Genomic DNA, 13,866 nt, shown 5'->3' on the forward strand with positions numbered 1-13,866 from the left:
AAAGATGACACCTGCAAAATCCAAAGGCAAAAGCCTATTATAAAGAATATGAAAGGCTGTTGGTGTGGATAAATAGGAAGCATCTTTCAAGTACTTAAATGCACCGATAATGTTGGCATATATATAGGGATTTGTCAAAATACGTTAAAAATTTTGGTTGTAAATAAAAGGCATAAAATCACAAAGTAAAACTAGGATGTACAAGTTCGTGAATACTATTAAGCAATTTATTTTAAAAAAATTGATACATTATTACATTGAAAAACAATTATAGATCTAAAGTGAATGAGAGTATATACAAAATGAGCGTCCCATACAATAAATGACACCTTGCTCAGACCAATAAGTTTGTTATATTATTGTTCAATAAATGCACCCAAACGTTAAAAAAGAAATATTGTACTAGCACCATGTTAGTAAACTAATCGAATTGCAGATGACTAAAGGCACATAACTTCCTCTATTACAATAGTGCTTCCTTTTTGGCAATTTTGTATATCGTATATGAGTCTAATTAGGAATGCTTCTTTATTTCGTTAACGAAATTACACACTGTACTAAAGTAATCGCGAAAATGGTCTATAAAAATATCAACATTCATTTTTAAGCTATTGTAGGTAATAAAACTGTGCGATGATCCCTAAAAGCATCAAGATTTTGACTAGTGATACTTTATACGAGACGATTTGAGACCTTTCAAAGTCAAAATCAACAAGATAATCAAAACTTTTAATTTATAAAATAACAATTTATACACAGCTTTATTTTACATTATCTATCATATACTATACATATCATCACAATAACTGATTCCATACTATACGCTACGGTTATGTAGGGTGGCGACCACCAAAGATCGCCATCGCCCGTCATAAATAAGTTAAGAAAATAACCACAGTACTACTTACACTAGCATTAAAAAAAGTGTAAAAAAAAGAGAAGGGTTTTATTTACGTATTGGTGATACGAAAGACGGGTCCGATTCGCAAGAAGACCCTCCGCAGGATGGAACGAAGCTCCGCCTTCAAATCGAAGCACACTATTTCGCATAGGAGGGGATAGTAACTCGAAATGTGCGCGGCAAACTGAAAGAAAGTCAATGTATAAAATAAATATAGATGAAAAGTAACTCGTTGAGTGTCACTGATTTAGGGGGGGGGGGGGGGATGACAGGAAAAGAAGAGAAGTTATATGATGAGAATAATAGGAACTTTCATTAATCAGGCACAGGCGGATCTGGGAGAAAACCCTCAGATCCGATCCCCTCCCCGCAAGAAGGGATGCGAGCCGGGCTGTCTTACTAAGACCAAAGTGTTATAGTCACTCCCCCGGACAGGGAGCAGTGGTTGTTGCATTTAAAAATACCTTTGGGTTAAACCTCAGAAACAGTGATCCAACAATTTTTTTACTACGGCACTGGATTTTACGTAAAAATATCATTCTTGAATCTTACGTGGGTAGTAGTAGTCTAACAGTTTTTTTACTGTATAAATTGATTTTTGTATAGTTATTTTTGTTGTTGTTTCATCAATTGTGCGTTTATGAAATGCCCACATAAAGACATTATTATTATTTTTAATTGGAATGTTAGTCTGCACTCAATTAAAACACTTTGCCCGTTTAATCCAACATAAATCTTCAATGCAATCTCACTTGATTTCGATTTAAATTGAAAACTGTCACTAATGCACCTGTTCCTGTCGAGATATTTCAATTATCTTTTGTTGGGTTCGAACGCTCCTGTCAATTAGAAGACGAGGCGAATTAATATTTTAGAATTTCAGCACCGTTAAGTAATTATTAGCCGGTTTTAGTTTCCCATGTTATTTGAAAACAGGCTTAAAACCAGTCGGTACCGTTGAGTCTACGTGTTTATACGCTTGCTATCGCCGGCCCCGCCGGTTGATCCCAACATTTCGATTAACAATAGAGGTGTCAATTGGATTAACGAATTTTGGAATTTCATCCCGTCCATTGAAGTGTGTATAATTGGTATAAATAACAGTAGCTAGTTAAATGAGTTGCAGTAAATCGCATATATCTTAATAATATTAATATGTGTGTGTATCTCGTCCCCAAAGAGCGCTTTACTGGTATGCAAAAACCGTTTTTTGAATATTTCAAAGGCACCCTTGATTTTTCGAAACTAAAATTATGTCACAAATTTGTTTCCAACCAATCAGGGCTGATCTCAAGGAGCTCAAAATTCAATTCAAAAATGTTTGTCTCTTAAGAGACGACCAAGTAATCTGGGGAGACACTATCTACTAAATTTAAATACAAAAAACAGAACTTACCCGTCTCTGTTGGACACCACTGTCTTTTTTGAAGGTTAGGAATGATAGGGAAATAGATTTTTTGTGTTCTTACAACTCACCTTTGTAATAGGATAAAAGCCCTTTTAATACTAAACAAATGGAAAATATGTCAATGACGCTATGAAGAACAAATGAAATCAGAGAAAGGGTCTTTTAACTAACAGCGCCACCTAGGCCACAATTTCTAAGAAACCTTTCTCAAAAAGTTACAATTACTTACCCTATCGTCCGGCATTTTCAGTATGCGAGTAAGTACCAAAAGTAAGAGAGAGGTCCACGCATCGCGATGCGCCTCACTTTGCAATTGCAGGAAGTATTCTAAGGCCTCTTGGCACACCGAGATTAATCTGCTCTGAATCAAAGGCCAATGAGCGGTCCGTCCGTCGTCGCCGTACATCTTGAACAGTATCCTGAGTAAGCACGCCAGACTCTGCGTCTCCTGCTTTAACAAGTTCGGCTTGACCGACCCCCTATAACCGGCCTTCCATAGGAGATTGCGCTGCTCGTGGTCGGCATTAAACGCTTTGGCGAAACGATGCGACTGAAGCAGGCAATCGGTTAACTGAATCAGATGTTTGGTGCTCAACAGTCGATACATTCCCTGCTCTTCGCGTTGGCACTCGGTCAGAGTGACGCTTCCGGTCATGTCGGCGGCGGCTAACGCCAACGTTTCCGCGTCCTCCTTCCGCGACGTCGCCGGGTAAAATACGATGTTGTCGATCGTCTGTATGAGCTCCAGCTGGACCACGCTTTTTATCATCAACGCATTGAATAAGGAATACGAGTCCGCGTTGCTGTCGTGCATGTGAGCACCACGCTTGAGGATTCCGTGCCTGGCGCCGATGTCGCCATTTTGCTCAATTACGGCCGTCGTCTGGAAGGAGTCCGGCTTCCATGTCAGAAGTTGGGATGGCACGGTCGAATTGAAAATGTCAAGGATACACTGGCAGGTCTTATCCCAAGTGGATTCGTTGAATTTGTGCCCATTGGAGTTGACCAAGTTCTCTAGGCAGTTTGTGCCCGAGCGCGCCAGCTGTTCGTTCTCCTGCTGCACGCACCAGTGCAGCTGCGAGTACAACTCCTCTAACAGTAAAGGACCGAGAACGTCAAAGTACTGCGTGAAAACGTCGACGATGGCGTAGAGCGCGTGATTGCAGGTCGTCGTCATCCATTCGGCCTTCTCCGTGTACTGTTCGGGTAGCTTCATGTTGTCGAAAATTCTAAATAATACTTTGAACAGATCTTTCCACCAATGCGGACTGAAGGAATCGCCATAGGTTTTGACTATTTCGAACAGTACGGTGAGCGCACGCGTGCGCACGTCCAGTTTACATCTATTTACCACGCAGGACAGTGAGAAGAGGAGAGGGAACCAACCTCGAACCCAGACGCGATCCTCCTCCGGTATGGTTACGTCGTTCTCCATTCCTGAAATAAAAATTGGGGTCGTTTCATCATTCGAGTTCGGCGAGTACATAAGTAAAAATCGGGTGGGAGAAAAGCATTCTTAGCCAAACTTTCGAGGAAAACCTACGTAACGTAATTGAGGGGATTTTTAGATCGCGTAACACGAAATTCACATCACATCACAAACATTAAGAAGTATCGAACGAACCTAAAAAAATACTTAGTCAAACGTTGTTTTTATTCAATGAGTGATTTTTAATTGTAACATGTACTTTAGCGTTTACACTGTCCTAAATGACTTTTTAAAATTTTAAATGTCCATGTTTGAATGTATGACGATGTCTATGTCAAGGTAGTTGATCACAGACAATACAGTTATTATTATTATTTGCCAGACTTTCAAGGCGAATCGTGTGAGTTGTGTACGCCATTTATGAGATCGCATGATGTTTTAACCGAAAGCCGTACACAATCGACGAGACTTGCATGCTGCACAGAAACCTCTTCGGAATGGTGAACGAAGCGTGCAAACACACCGCCAACCAGCAACTGTCCCAACTCCACTTTCGGCGGAAAGGTAGTCTTGCTGGTGGAGACTGGAGACAGCCTTTGCCTGTAGTCGCTCACGGCGATATACACGATCAGATCATGGCCTCGATAAAAAATTCCGAATTCCTCGCTTCGTTCGAGGAAATCGAACTAACGAGAAACATGCGGGTTAACGCGGACGGGGTCAAATTAGCGTTGAGGTCCAAGGTGCAAAACTTTTATTGCGGATATATTTGGAGCGTTTAGTTTAGACGATTAAAAACAAGTTTGTCAATCAAAACCGTGCACCTCCCTTATGTATACGGGGTATTATCATAATCACGCACTTTCGATTCAAAACGCAAACATTAAAATCCTTGTAATATTCCACAAAAACTCCCCACCGTTTAAACGGACATTATAAATTTCTTTTGTTTTACACTATAGTAAAAACCTACCTGCATGCTCAGCAAAAAGTTGCGGAGCGCCATTAACACTCAAGGCACAGGTTCGCACCAACCGTATCGCCTCCATGCTCAAATCGGGAAACCGAGCATTGCACGCAAACTCGGACAGGCACTTGACGGCATCCTGGAAGGAATCAATCATCGCCGAAAATTGTCTCCCGTATAGCTCGGTTATGATCTTCCCCGTCGTTTGGAAGGCAAGCTCGACGATTGCCTCCTCCTGATCGCTAGCTGCCAAATGAAACACGGAGAATATATTCTTCCATCCGGACTTAATGTTATTCGCCTGCGAGTTTACCATCTGCGCTATACACCTCACGACCATATCCCTAATTGTGGGCGAGACGTTCTTCTTCATGATGTGCTCGAACGGTCGCAGAAAGTCCTTCTGAAATCTGAAGTTGGCGAACTCTCCCTTTTCGATGAACTTCATCGATAGCTGTCGCAGGCTATCGACGGCGAAGAACGATATATCCTCGCTCGGATTACATCCGACCGCGTTAAAATGTTCGCCGAGCACCTGCCAAATTCGAGACCACTGCAGACGTATACGTCCCATGTTGTAGTAGGAAATTTCGACGATCTTTTGGAGGGAAAACATTCGAGGGTGTCCGGGGTATGCCAACTCGTCCAGGGATACCTGCAAATGAATTAAAATTCATTGTTCAATAGATGGCGCCACCGTCAAGCTTTTGCAAAACGTTGTGCGCTCTGTATAGATGGCTTAGTGCACACTTTAAGCAAAAGGGGGATTTGCTATTACAATTCTTCTAGGGATACTGGTAAATGAGAAAATAGGAACCTAAGAAAACTGAAGAAGAATTTGAGGATGTTGGGATCAGAGGTATAGTTGAGGAGAATTTGGGGAGGAAGTTGTATGGAAGGGATAGGAGCGTGCCATTCGAGATAAATTGCGAGAGGGGCTTTTTACGATATTAATATGAGATCAAGCGAAATCTGGCAGACTAAAATGATACCGTACATACCTGACAGAGCGCCTTAACGAAATCCACGATGGCGTCCCCGTCAAGTCGGGTAGAACCTGTAAAAATACGATCAACGGCAACCACAACACTTTGAGAGCTCGTTTGTCCTATGTGTTCCTTCGAACTGGGATCGGGAGGTTTATGCCCGGGCCCCGCGAGAAATTGAGGCCTAACACCCGTGCCGATGAGTTGGGCCAACTCCAACTGCGAAATACACTTTAAGATGTCCAACCAGCTGTTCCCCAAGTAATTTCCGTCGGTGTGCGCAACCGTGATCAACGTCTTGATCGTATCAATATTTTTGGCTTTCATATCCATGATCGGCGAGTTCGCGGTCAGTAGCGTAAACCGAGCCAGTGCTTGCACGTAGGCGTCCCGTTCCAGAGACATGTGAAAGATACACGCGATTCTTATGGCACAACGTATTCCGTCCAGGCAGAGAGAGGCGACCTCGGGATCGTCGCAGTCCTGTAGTCCGACGCTAAAGGCGGCCAAAAACGAGGTCCACGCCATTTTAAACATGGGCCGTACGTGCTCCAAGTGTTTGGCGGTAGTAAACGGGGCCTGCACGTGCGAAACCGATTCCATCAAGTTCTTCGCGGCGGTCGAGATCACCTCCATCTCCATATTCCAGAGGATCTTGCGCCTCTTCTCGTTGTTGATCGGGTGCTTGCCCGTCTTGGTCACGACGGATTTCATTTTGATTTCGTGACCCGCGATTTCGTCGTAGATTTGCGATAGATACTCCTCGGGGACGTCCTTGCTGTCGGTGTTGCCGCGGTTTAGTCTGATGTACTGTTCCTTTGTCATCTTGGTTTTGACCTGGGGCGAGTGCAGGTCGGTGGTTAGCATTATAATCGAGAAACCGAGGACGTACGCGGTATCGGCACTGGCGAATAGCCCGTTGTTGGGATTGCACTCGCAGTAACGGCTGGCGAACTTCTCCATGAGGCGATCGATCTTCTGGGCTTCGCCCGGGAGACGAAAGCCGTCCAGGAAGTGTCTCAGGGCGGTCACGATGTCCATATCGGCGAAGTTTAAGGTGTCCACGTAGACGTACATTACCTCCTTGCTGAATTCGTCATTCTCCCCCAGGAAGTCACCGATGAAGGTCTTGTCTAACCTTTCATCTGTATGCAACCACTTAGCGACGTCAAAGTAGCTTGTGCCCAGCAAATTTTGCTCCTGTAAGAACGCGATGCCGCGCCGAGGTTTTCGGTTAAACATATCAATTCCCGTTTCCCACACCTCCTTTTGCTGTTTAAGCACCTCCAATTGTTCGGGCGAGTCGAGCACCTCCTTATTACCGCCGGAACTGGCGCTGGACTGCAAACTGGTGGTAGAGCCTCCGTGCGATTTCAGCGATGATGTATCGGGTTCTCTAGGCGCTTGCTCGCCGACTGTCGACTGAAGGTTGGGGTTAACGTAAAGGTCTTTACTCCACTCCACCATACACTTGAGGATGGACACAAGGCACTCTAAACCTCTCAGCTTCATCGATCTCTCCTGATTGGGAGACGCACCCAACTCGATCGAATGACGCCCTTGCGCGGTACGAAAAAGATCGCTCACCAACCGCTCGAAAAGATTCGCGGCGGACAGGTCGCAATCGTAGTTAACATAAATATCCACGACACTCTGAGCGTCCGCGCATATACGCGTCAACGCCTGAATCACCATCCACTTGTGCTCGAACGACGAACTGGACGTCTCGAGGATGTTCAAGAAAATTTCTTTAAAGAACACCTCGATTTGCATCTTGAGATGCATTTTAAAATTCGAAAGTAAAGCCAAAAAGATCGCGAGCGACAGCTCGAAGACCTCGGGTATCGAGCTGACGCCGTTTTTCGAAAGGGCCACGCACAGATACTGCTTGATCGCGGTCACGAACATTTCGTTCGATCGAAAGGCGGGCCCGGCGTTTTGTAATATCGACAGCAGGAGGTGGAGGGAGAGGATCTTCGATCTTAGCTCGTGCGACTTCGGATCGGGCGTCCCTTCGGGTAGAGGTTTCATTGACAGTTTGCAAAGGGCTCGGAATACTAAGAAGGCGTCTTTCTGTAAAATATGAGTGAATTTCGCGGTCACCGCCGAATCGTTTTCGCTGTGAGTGTCGACGCTTTCTTGAGATGGCACTCTGAAAGAAATAAGAATAGCTGGTTAGTGCCAACTAATTACTATTCGTTATAAGCGTAATTCTTCTACTAACATCCCTTAACATAATTCCAATCAATAGATAGGAGGCGTTATTATTATTATTATTAGATAATACACTTGCTGTATAAGACTACCAAGTAACGACCGGGCGAAATTTAGAGTTAATGTTTTTGCATAGGAAACTTTATGGCCTTAAAATGATTTTTCATTTTATAGCGGGAGGGGGGGGGCGAATTATTATTATGGTGCACATGATTAGGTTGGCGCGAGTCATAGTTTCGAGCAGCTACCTCCACGTATAGACTGAAATCCCGGCAACGGAATATCGTAGAACTTTCGGGTTTTCGGCATAATATTCATACTATCATGATATTCTTGCATGGCTTAGTCTGAAAGCTGATTGATTCGCAGAAGTATGAAAAAAATCAAGAAAAAGAAGATGTAGGAAGAGGTATTGAGGAAGAATGGAAGGAGATTGAACATGCAGCAGATGAAGTTGACAGAGAAAAGACAGATAAACAAAACCAATGATGACTGTATGAAAGAATGAGAGAAGACGTTGACTGAAAGGTTCAATCAGAGAGACAGGAAGATACCAATGAGCACAGAAAACAAAGAAGAGCAAGAAAAAGAATATACAGAGAGGTATGCGAGAGCAAAGAAGATAGAAAAACACGAAAAGAAGGGTGGAAAATGTACTTCCAAGGGCTTCTATATGGAAAATAGGCAGAAACAGTTATGGATATAGTACGAAAGAAAACGGGAACACGGAACATAGACAGAAAAACTCAAGAAGTTGTTTAAGATGGTGCAGATGGCTCTACAAGGCACAACAAACAACATGAGATGGCAAAAAAAAATAAATCGAAAGAAGCAAAAGAAATACAGTGGGAAGCATAGGCGAATAGCGTATGTCAACGACATTATAACAAAAACCTTGCTAGAACAGCGAGAGGAGTAGATCTACAAAACTAACAGGAACAAGAAAATTGCCACTTGTACCGCTTCATAGCGAACGTGAACGACAGTATGTCTGGCGATAACAAGGAACGTATTGAGGAAAGCGAGCGCAGTTTGTTCCGTTCTGTTTAAAGCCGAGCACGTGACGAAAATGCGAGTTACTATTTATTTTAAAAGATCGAGGTCGTTTCGTTCAGAGAAGAAGACGCGTTTCAGTTTTTCTTGTGGCCGAGATTAAAATAGCCAAAGAAGTAGGAGAACGGGCACTCGAAGACTAACTCGCAAGTGAATTTTTCTAATGTTGCAAATTCATGCTAAGCTAATTTAATTCTTAGAGAAGTTACGAGTGCGGGTCAGTACCAATTTAGAATGTATTATTATTGGTTTATTGTTGCGCGGTCGGCACTTTTAGCTCGGTTGCGAGAAATATCGCGTATTTGTGAAAATTCGTGGTTCGATTTCAAGAACCAGAACACGAAATTATGTAGTTGATAAAATCTATTTGAGTCGCTGTAAAGATTAGCAATTTAACTTCCGAGTAAAAAACATATTAAGCGGCGAGATCTCCTAAATTTCGAGTACGTCGTGGAGAAACGTAAATTCGGATGTGTGACAAATTGCGGGTTACTAGAAAATTCTATACTTCTGCGAATGGACGAATTACGGGACTAGGAAAAACTTGATTCGTAGCAAGGCCTTTTATTTCCAAGTGATAAAATTTACGCGAAGGAACATCTTCGAGTCGGAAAATCGCTTTCCAAATAAAGATCGGGAACTTCAAACTCATTGTGATAAAGACGTTTTTTCGGATTGCGCACGGCTAGTTAAAAGCCAGTTCCTCAAAGTTGAGTGACGTCATTGGATAGGGCGCTGTGCGATCAATAAAATGTTGTATACAACGGCATATGGCAAGGCATTTAAAGACAATTAATTGGTGCATTCATCATATCAACACAGCGGAACATTGGCCTATTATGTGCATAATGATAATGGCGGACAAGTGCCCTACAAACAAAATGGCGGAAAAGGAGAAGAAGCATAAACCAAGATACAAAACAAAAATAAGGATTTTTATCAACTAGAAAAACGATAAATGCAAGTACAGAACCTTTTTTGTTTTCCTTGAACGCTTAGCTTTTACTTCTTTGGAATTTTTAAAAAACTTAGGTCGTATTTCTTTTTTTGAGTCCCAAAAACTCCAAAGAAAAAATTATGGAAACTAAACATTTCATATAATAATTTTTCTCCTAATGCTTACCTTTCCAAAGACTTAACACTCCCCTCCGATTTTGCGCCCGACTCCTGCATTTTGATCTCGTCGACGGTTGCGATCGCGCTGCTCACGAGACTATCGACGATCTCGGCGGCCACATCAAAACTGGACGGTTCGGCGTCCTCCCTCGCCAAACAGTCGGAGGCGTCGAGCGAGTCGTTCTTGTCGGTGACGTCGAGCGACGACTTCGAGTCGTTTATCCCGAAACCGTTCTCCAAATGCACCTCGGTCTCGTACGCCTGATTTTCCATCCGCATGAATATCACGTTTAGCATTTGCGTTAGCGTCGCCCGCGCCGTCGTCTGATTGATCAGGTTTCTGCTCGCCAGGAAAATGTTGTAGCACGTGCGTACCGCCAGCAGGACCGTTCCCTCGTGCACCTCGACATGTTGACTCGTGACGACAGTTAATAGTGCCTTGATTATTTGCAGTTGCACGCCTAAAAATTAAATTTAAATTTAACAAATTTTTACAAAAAATTTCTTAAATTTAAATTTAACAAATTTTTACAAAAAATTGGGAGGGGGGGGGCAGTTTTTATACAAAATTGTGGAGTAGAATGTAGAACAAAACCAATCTCGTCACATCTGAATGTAACTGTAAGGGGGAGGAGTTAAATATGTCCATTAACCTAGCAGAGCAAGGTCAGCAGAACACAATCAAACATATTGCATAATTAGGTGCTAATTAAGTGCCCTATTCCCGAATTAAATGCTCCTTTTTTTTAAATTATGAACCTGCTAGATCATGTAATAATTTAAGAAAAAGGAGCATTTAATTCGGAGATAGGGCACTTAATTAGCACCTAATTATAGTTAGTCCACTTTTCATTTTCTTGGTTTTTTGAGGTAGTGCTCTGCTGAGTTCATATGAACCTGGCAGAACATGTAATAATTTAGAAAAAGGAGCATTTAATTCGAGAATAGGGCACTTAATTAGCACCTAATTAGTTTCTAATCATAGTTAGTTCACTTTTCATTTTATTGGGTTTTAAAGGTAGTGTTCTGCTGAGTTCATATGAACCTGATAGATCATGTAATAATTTAAAAATAGGAGCATTTAATTCAAGGATAGGGCACTTAATTAGCACCTAATTAGTACCTAATTATAGTTAGTTCACTTTTCATTTTCTTGGTTTTTTGAGGTTGTGCTCTGATGAGTTCATAATATGCACCTGGCAGAACATGTACTAATAATTTAAAAAAAAGGAGCATTTAATTCGAGAATAGGCCACTTAATTAGCACCTAATTAGTACCTAATTATAGTTAATTCACCTTTCATTTTCTTGATTTTTTGAGGTAGTGTTCTGCCGAGTTCATATGAACCTGGCAAAACATGTAATAATTTAAAAAAAGGAGCATTGAATTCGAGGATAGGGTACTTAATTAGCACCTAATTAGTACCTAATTATAATTCACTTTTCATTTTCATGGTTTTTTTGATGAGTTCATATGAACCTGCCAGAGCATGTCATAATTTAAAAAAAGGAGCATTTAATTCTAGGATAGGGCACTTAATTAGCACCTAATTATGCAATATGTTTGTGTTCTGCTGACCTTGCTCTGCTAGGTTCATGGGAGTTAAATCTATTGCCAACTTGATACACTCCTAAAGAAACAATAAAAAAATCACATTTTGTTTTAAACATGCCAACCCTGATACAACTAATGAACTGTGAATTTTTCAATGGGCCCAACCGTCACAGTTCATTAGTCATTTTGATTGGTTTAACAGTGACATCTGGATCACACGTACCTTCATCCGTTTGCGGACCAGTAAAACAGGCACAGATAGTTTCCACAATTCGGTCGATTAAAAGTTTGCCGGGCGTTGTAGAGTCCGGTACGTTTGCAGTCAGGTGACCGTATGCTATTAACTTTTGTAGACAGTCGAGGGCGGTAACCACAATACGATACGATTTGCTCTGGCATGCGAGCTCGAACGGTAAAAAATACTTCTCGGTCGTTAAATGGTTGACATTCCCACTGCGCGGTACGGGAAGGGCATCCGATATTTTCTCATTGCCGTCCGAGTCCTTCAGTTCCCTTTTAATTTCCTCTGTAAAAGCTTTCCGGTTATAATTAAGCGACAGCGCGTGGAACATTACCTAATGCCGCTTCGCAGGCTCGTTTCAGCTGCGAATGGTGCGAACGTTTAATTTCCTTATCGTTGAGTATCTTTTCTAGCGCGCGTATAATAAACATTTCTCGCGTTTTCGAATTCGATTGCATTGTCGACGTCAAAACGGAAATTAGACTGCAATGATTCCCTTCAGGTGGTGCAAGGGCATCATTCTAATGACGTGTAAGGGATAATTTAGGCTCTAATCACTACATTTACACTTTAATTAAGGCGCCGAAATTAATAACTATTTCTGTAGTTGGAAGTTACGTGCTACCAAGTGTAACATATTTTTTTGATTAATGTGGAAAGTAAAAAACTGCTATTTTGAAAAATGTCGATTGCTGTCAGTGTACTGTCATTTTTGGTGACGTCATGAAAGTTACTTTTATTTTTAAAGGTCTGTTCACCTAAAATTCGATGTTGCGCCTAATATCCATGCAACCAATCTTACAAACTACAAACTTGAGTTTGATTATAATAGCATTGCATATATTATATATACAGGGTGGTGCCTAGCGCAACGCAGCATAGGGATTTCAATGGTAATTTCCTTATAGTCAATTACTAGCTCCCCTAATTATTTTACAGCAAAAGTTTAAATACGTTTTTTTAGAGAAAAAAATACTGCATCTGTTCATACTTTTAGTTATAATTAACCATTTTTCAAAACCGTAGAAATCGACAAAATAAAAAATTACATTTTTATAAATCAGTGATGCTTTGGAATCTTTTAACAAACTACAAGCGCATCGCATGTAAGTTATCGTTGTTTGACGTCGAACGATTTTCATATTTAATTCTGTTGCAACTAACCGACGCAATAAAAGGCATCTTAGGGTAATGTTTTTTTTAGAGAATGTATGGTGCATCTGCATCAGATACTATTTGTTTATCATTCTCTGGAATCAGAGTACCTACATAATCGAAGAAAAAAAACTGATTTGAAGAAGATTTGTTCCTAAACTTATATTCGGATTTTCCGCTACTGCAGCCAAAACGTTGAATGTATTGTCGTTTTCCTGATGGTTTTGACGGACATTTTGAACGTTATTGCACTTGCAGTTCTTTAACTAATTTATAAACAAGTATACATTTAATATACGTCAAAGGCAAATAATGAAACGTGATTGTTGTTTTCTTAGGTAATTCCAAGGCATATTTGATTTATTGTAAAATGAACCTTTTTATTTTGTCGATTTCTACGGTTTTGAAAAACGGAAAATTATGAGTAACAGTATGAACAGATGCAGTATTTTTTTCTCTAAAAAAAACGTATTTAAACTTTTGCTCTAAAATAATTAGGGGAGCTAGTAATTGACTATAAAGAAATTACCATTGAAATCCCTATGCTGCGTCGCGCTAGGCACCACCCGGTATAATATTTCCATAAAGTTGGTTGTTGTTGGTTAAAGCAGCATTCAGTTGTTTTTAATATAGAAAACAAATGGGTAACGAAAAACAATTGAATTCATTAGGTTCATTTGATAGATTTTTTTTCTCTTTTCAATCTTTTACTCAACACCACTCTTAAGCCCGTTTGTAACGAACACTTAGTCAAATGTTTAGTCCTTTTTTTCTTCAATAAAGATAATGCTATCCCAAAAATGTCATAAATGATGAAACTGTATGTAACATTCCATAATAT

At 41.1% G+C, this 13,866-nt stretch overlaps 1 protein-coding gene across 1 annotated transcript; it reads right to left on the minus strand.

Annotated features, from left to right (window-relative positions):
• Positions 1-213: 213 nt before the first annotated feature.
• On the minus strand, positions 214-12,580 carry LOC116180179 (brefeldin A-inhibited guanine nucleotide-exchange protein 1). Its single transcript, XM_031500046.1, has 7 exons — positions 12,205-12,580; positions 11,853-12,155; positions 10,082-10,535; positions 5,707-7,843; positions 4,712-5,360; positions 2,539-3,746; positions 214-1,085 (listed from the first exon to the last, which is right to left on the minus strand). The coding sequence occupies exons 1-7, from the start codon at positions 12,326-12,328 to the stop codon at positions 951-953; spliced, it is 5,010 nt and encodes a 1,669-aa protein (XP_031355906.1). The 5' UTR covers positions 12,329-12,580; the 3' UTR covers positions 214-950.
• Positions 12,581-13,866: the final 1,286 nt, after the last annotated feature.

Source organism: Photinus pyralis, unplaced genomic scaffold, assembly GCF_008802855.1.
Source record: "Photinus pyralis isolate 1611_PpyrPB1 unplaced genomic scaffold, Ppyr1.3 Ppyr1.4_LG9, whole genome shotgun sequence".
NCBI lineage: Eukaryota > Metazoa > Arthropoda > Insecta > Coleoptera > Lampyridae > Photinus > Photinus pyralis.

Bases quoted from the DNA above. Each gene is read 5' to 3' on its own strand.
- LOC116180179 (XM_031500046.1), bottom strand. From the start codon at position 12,328: ATGCAATCGAATTCGAAAACGCGAGAAATGTTTATTATACGCGCGCTA. The intron at 12,156-12,204 runs GTAATGTTCCAC...AAGCTTTTACAG, and splicing joins AGCCTGCGAAGCGGCATTAG to AGGAAATTAAAAGGGAACTG. The intron at 10,536-11,852 runs GTACGTGTGATC...TTTAATTTTTAG, and splicing joins TGGTCCGCAAACGGATGAAG to GCGTGCAACTGCAAATAATC.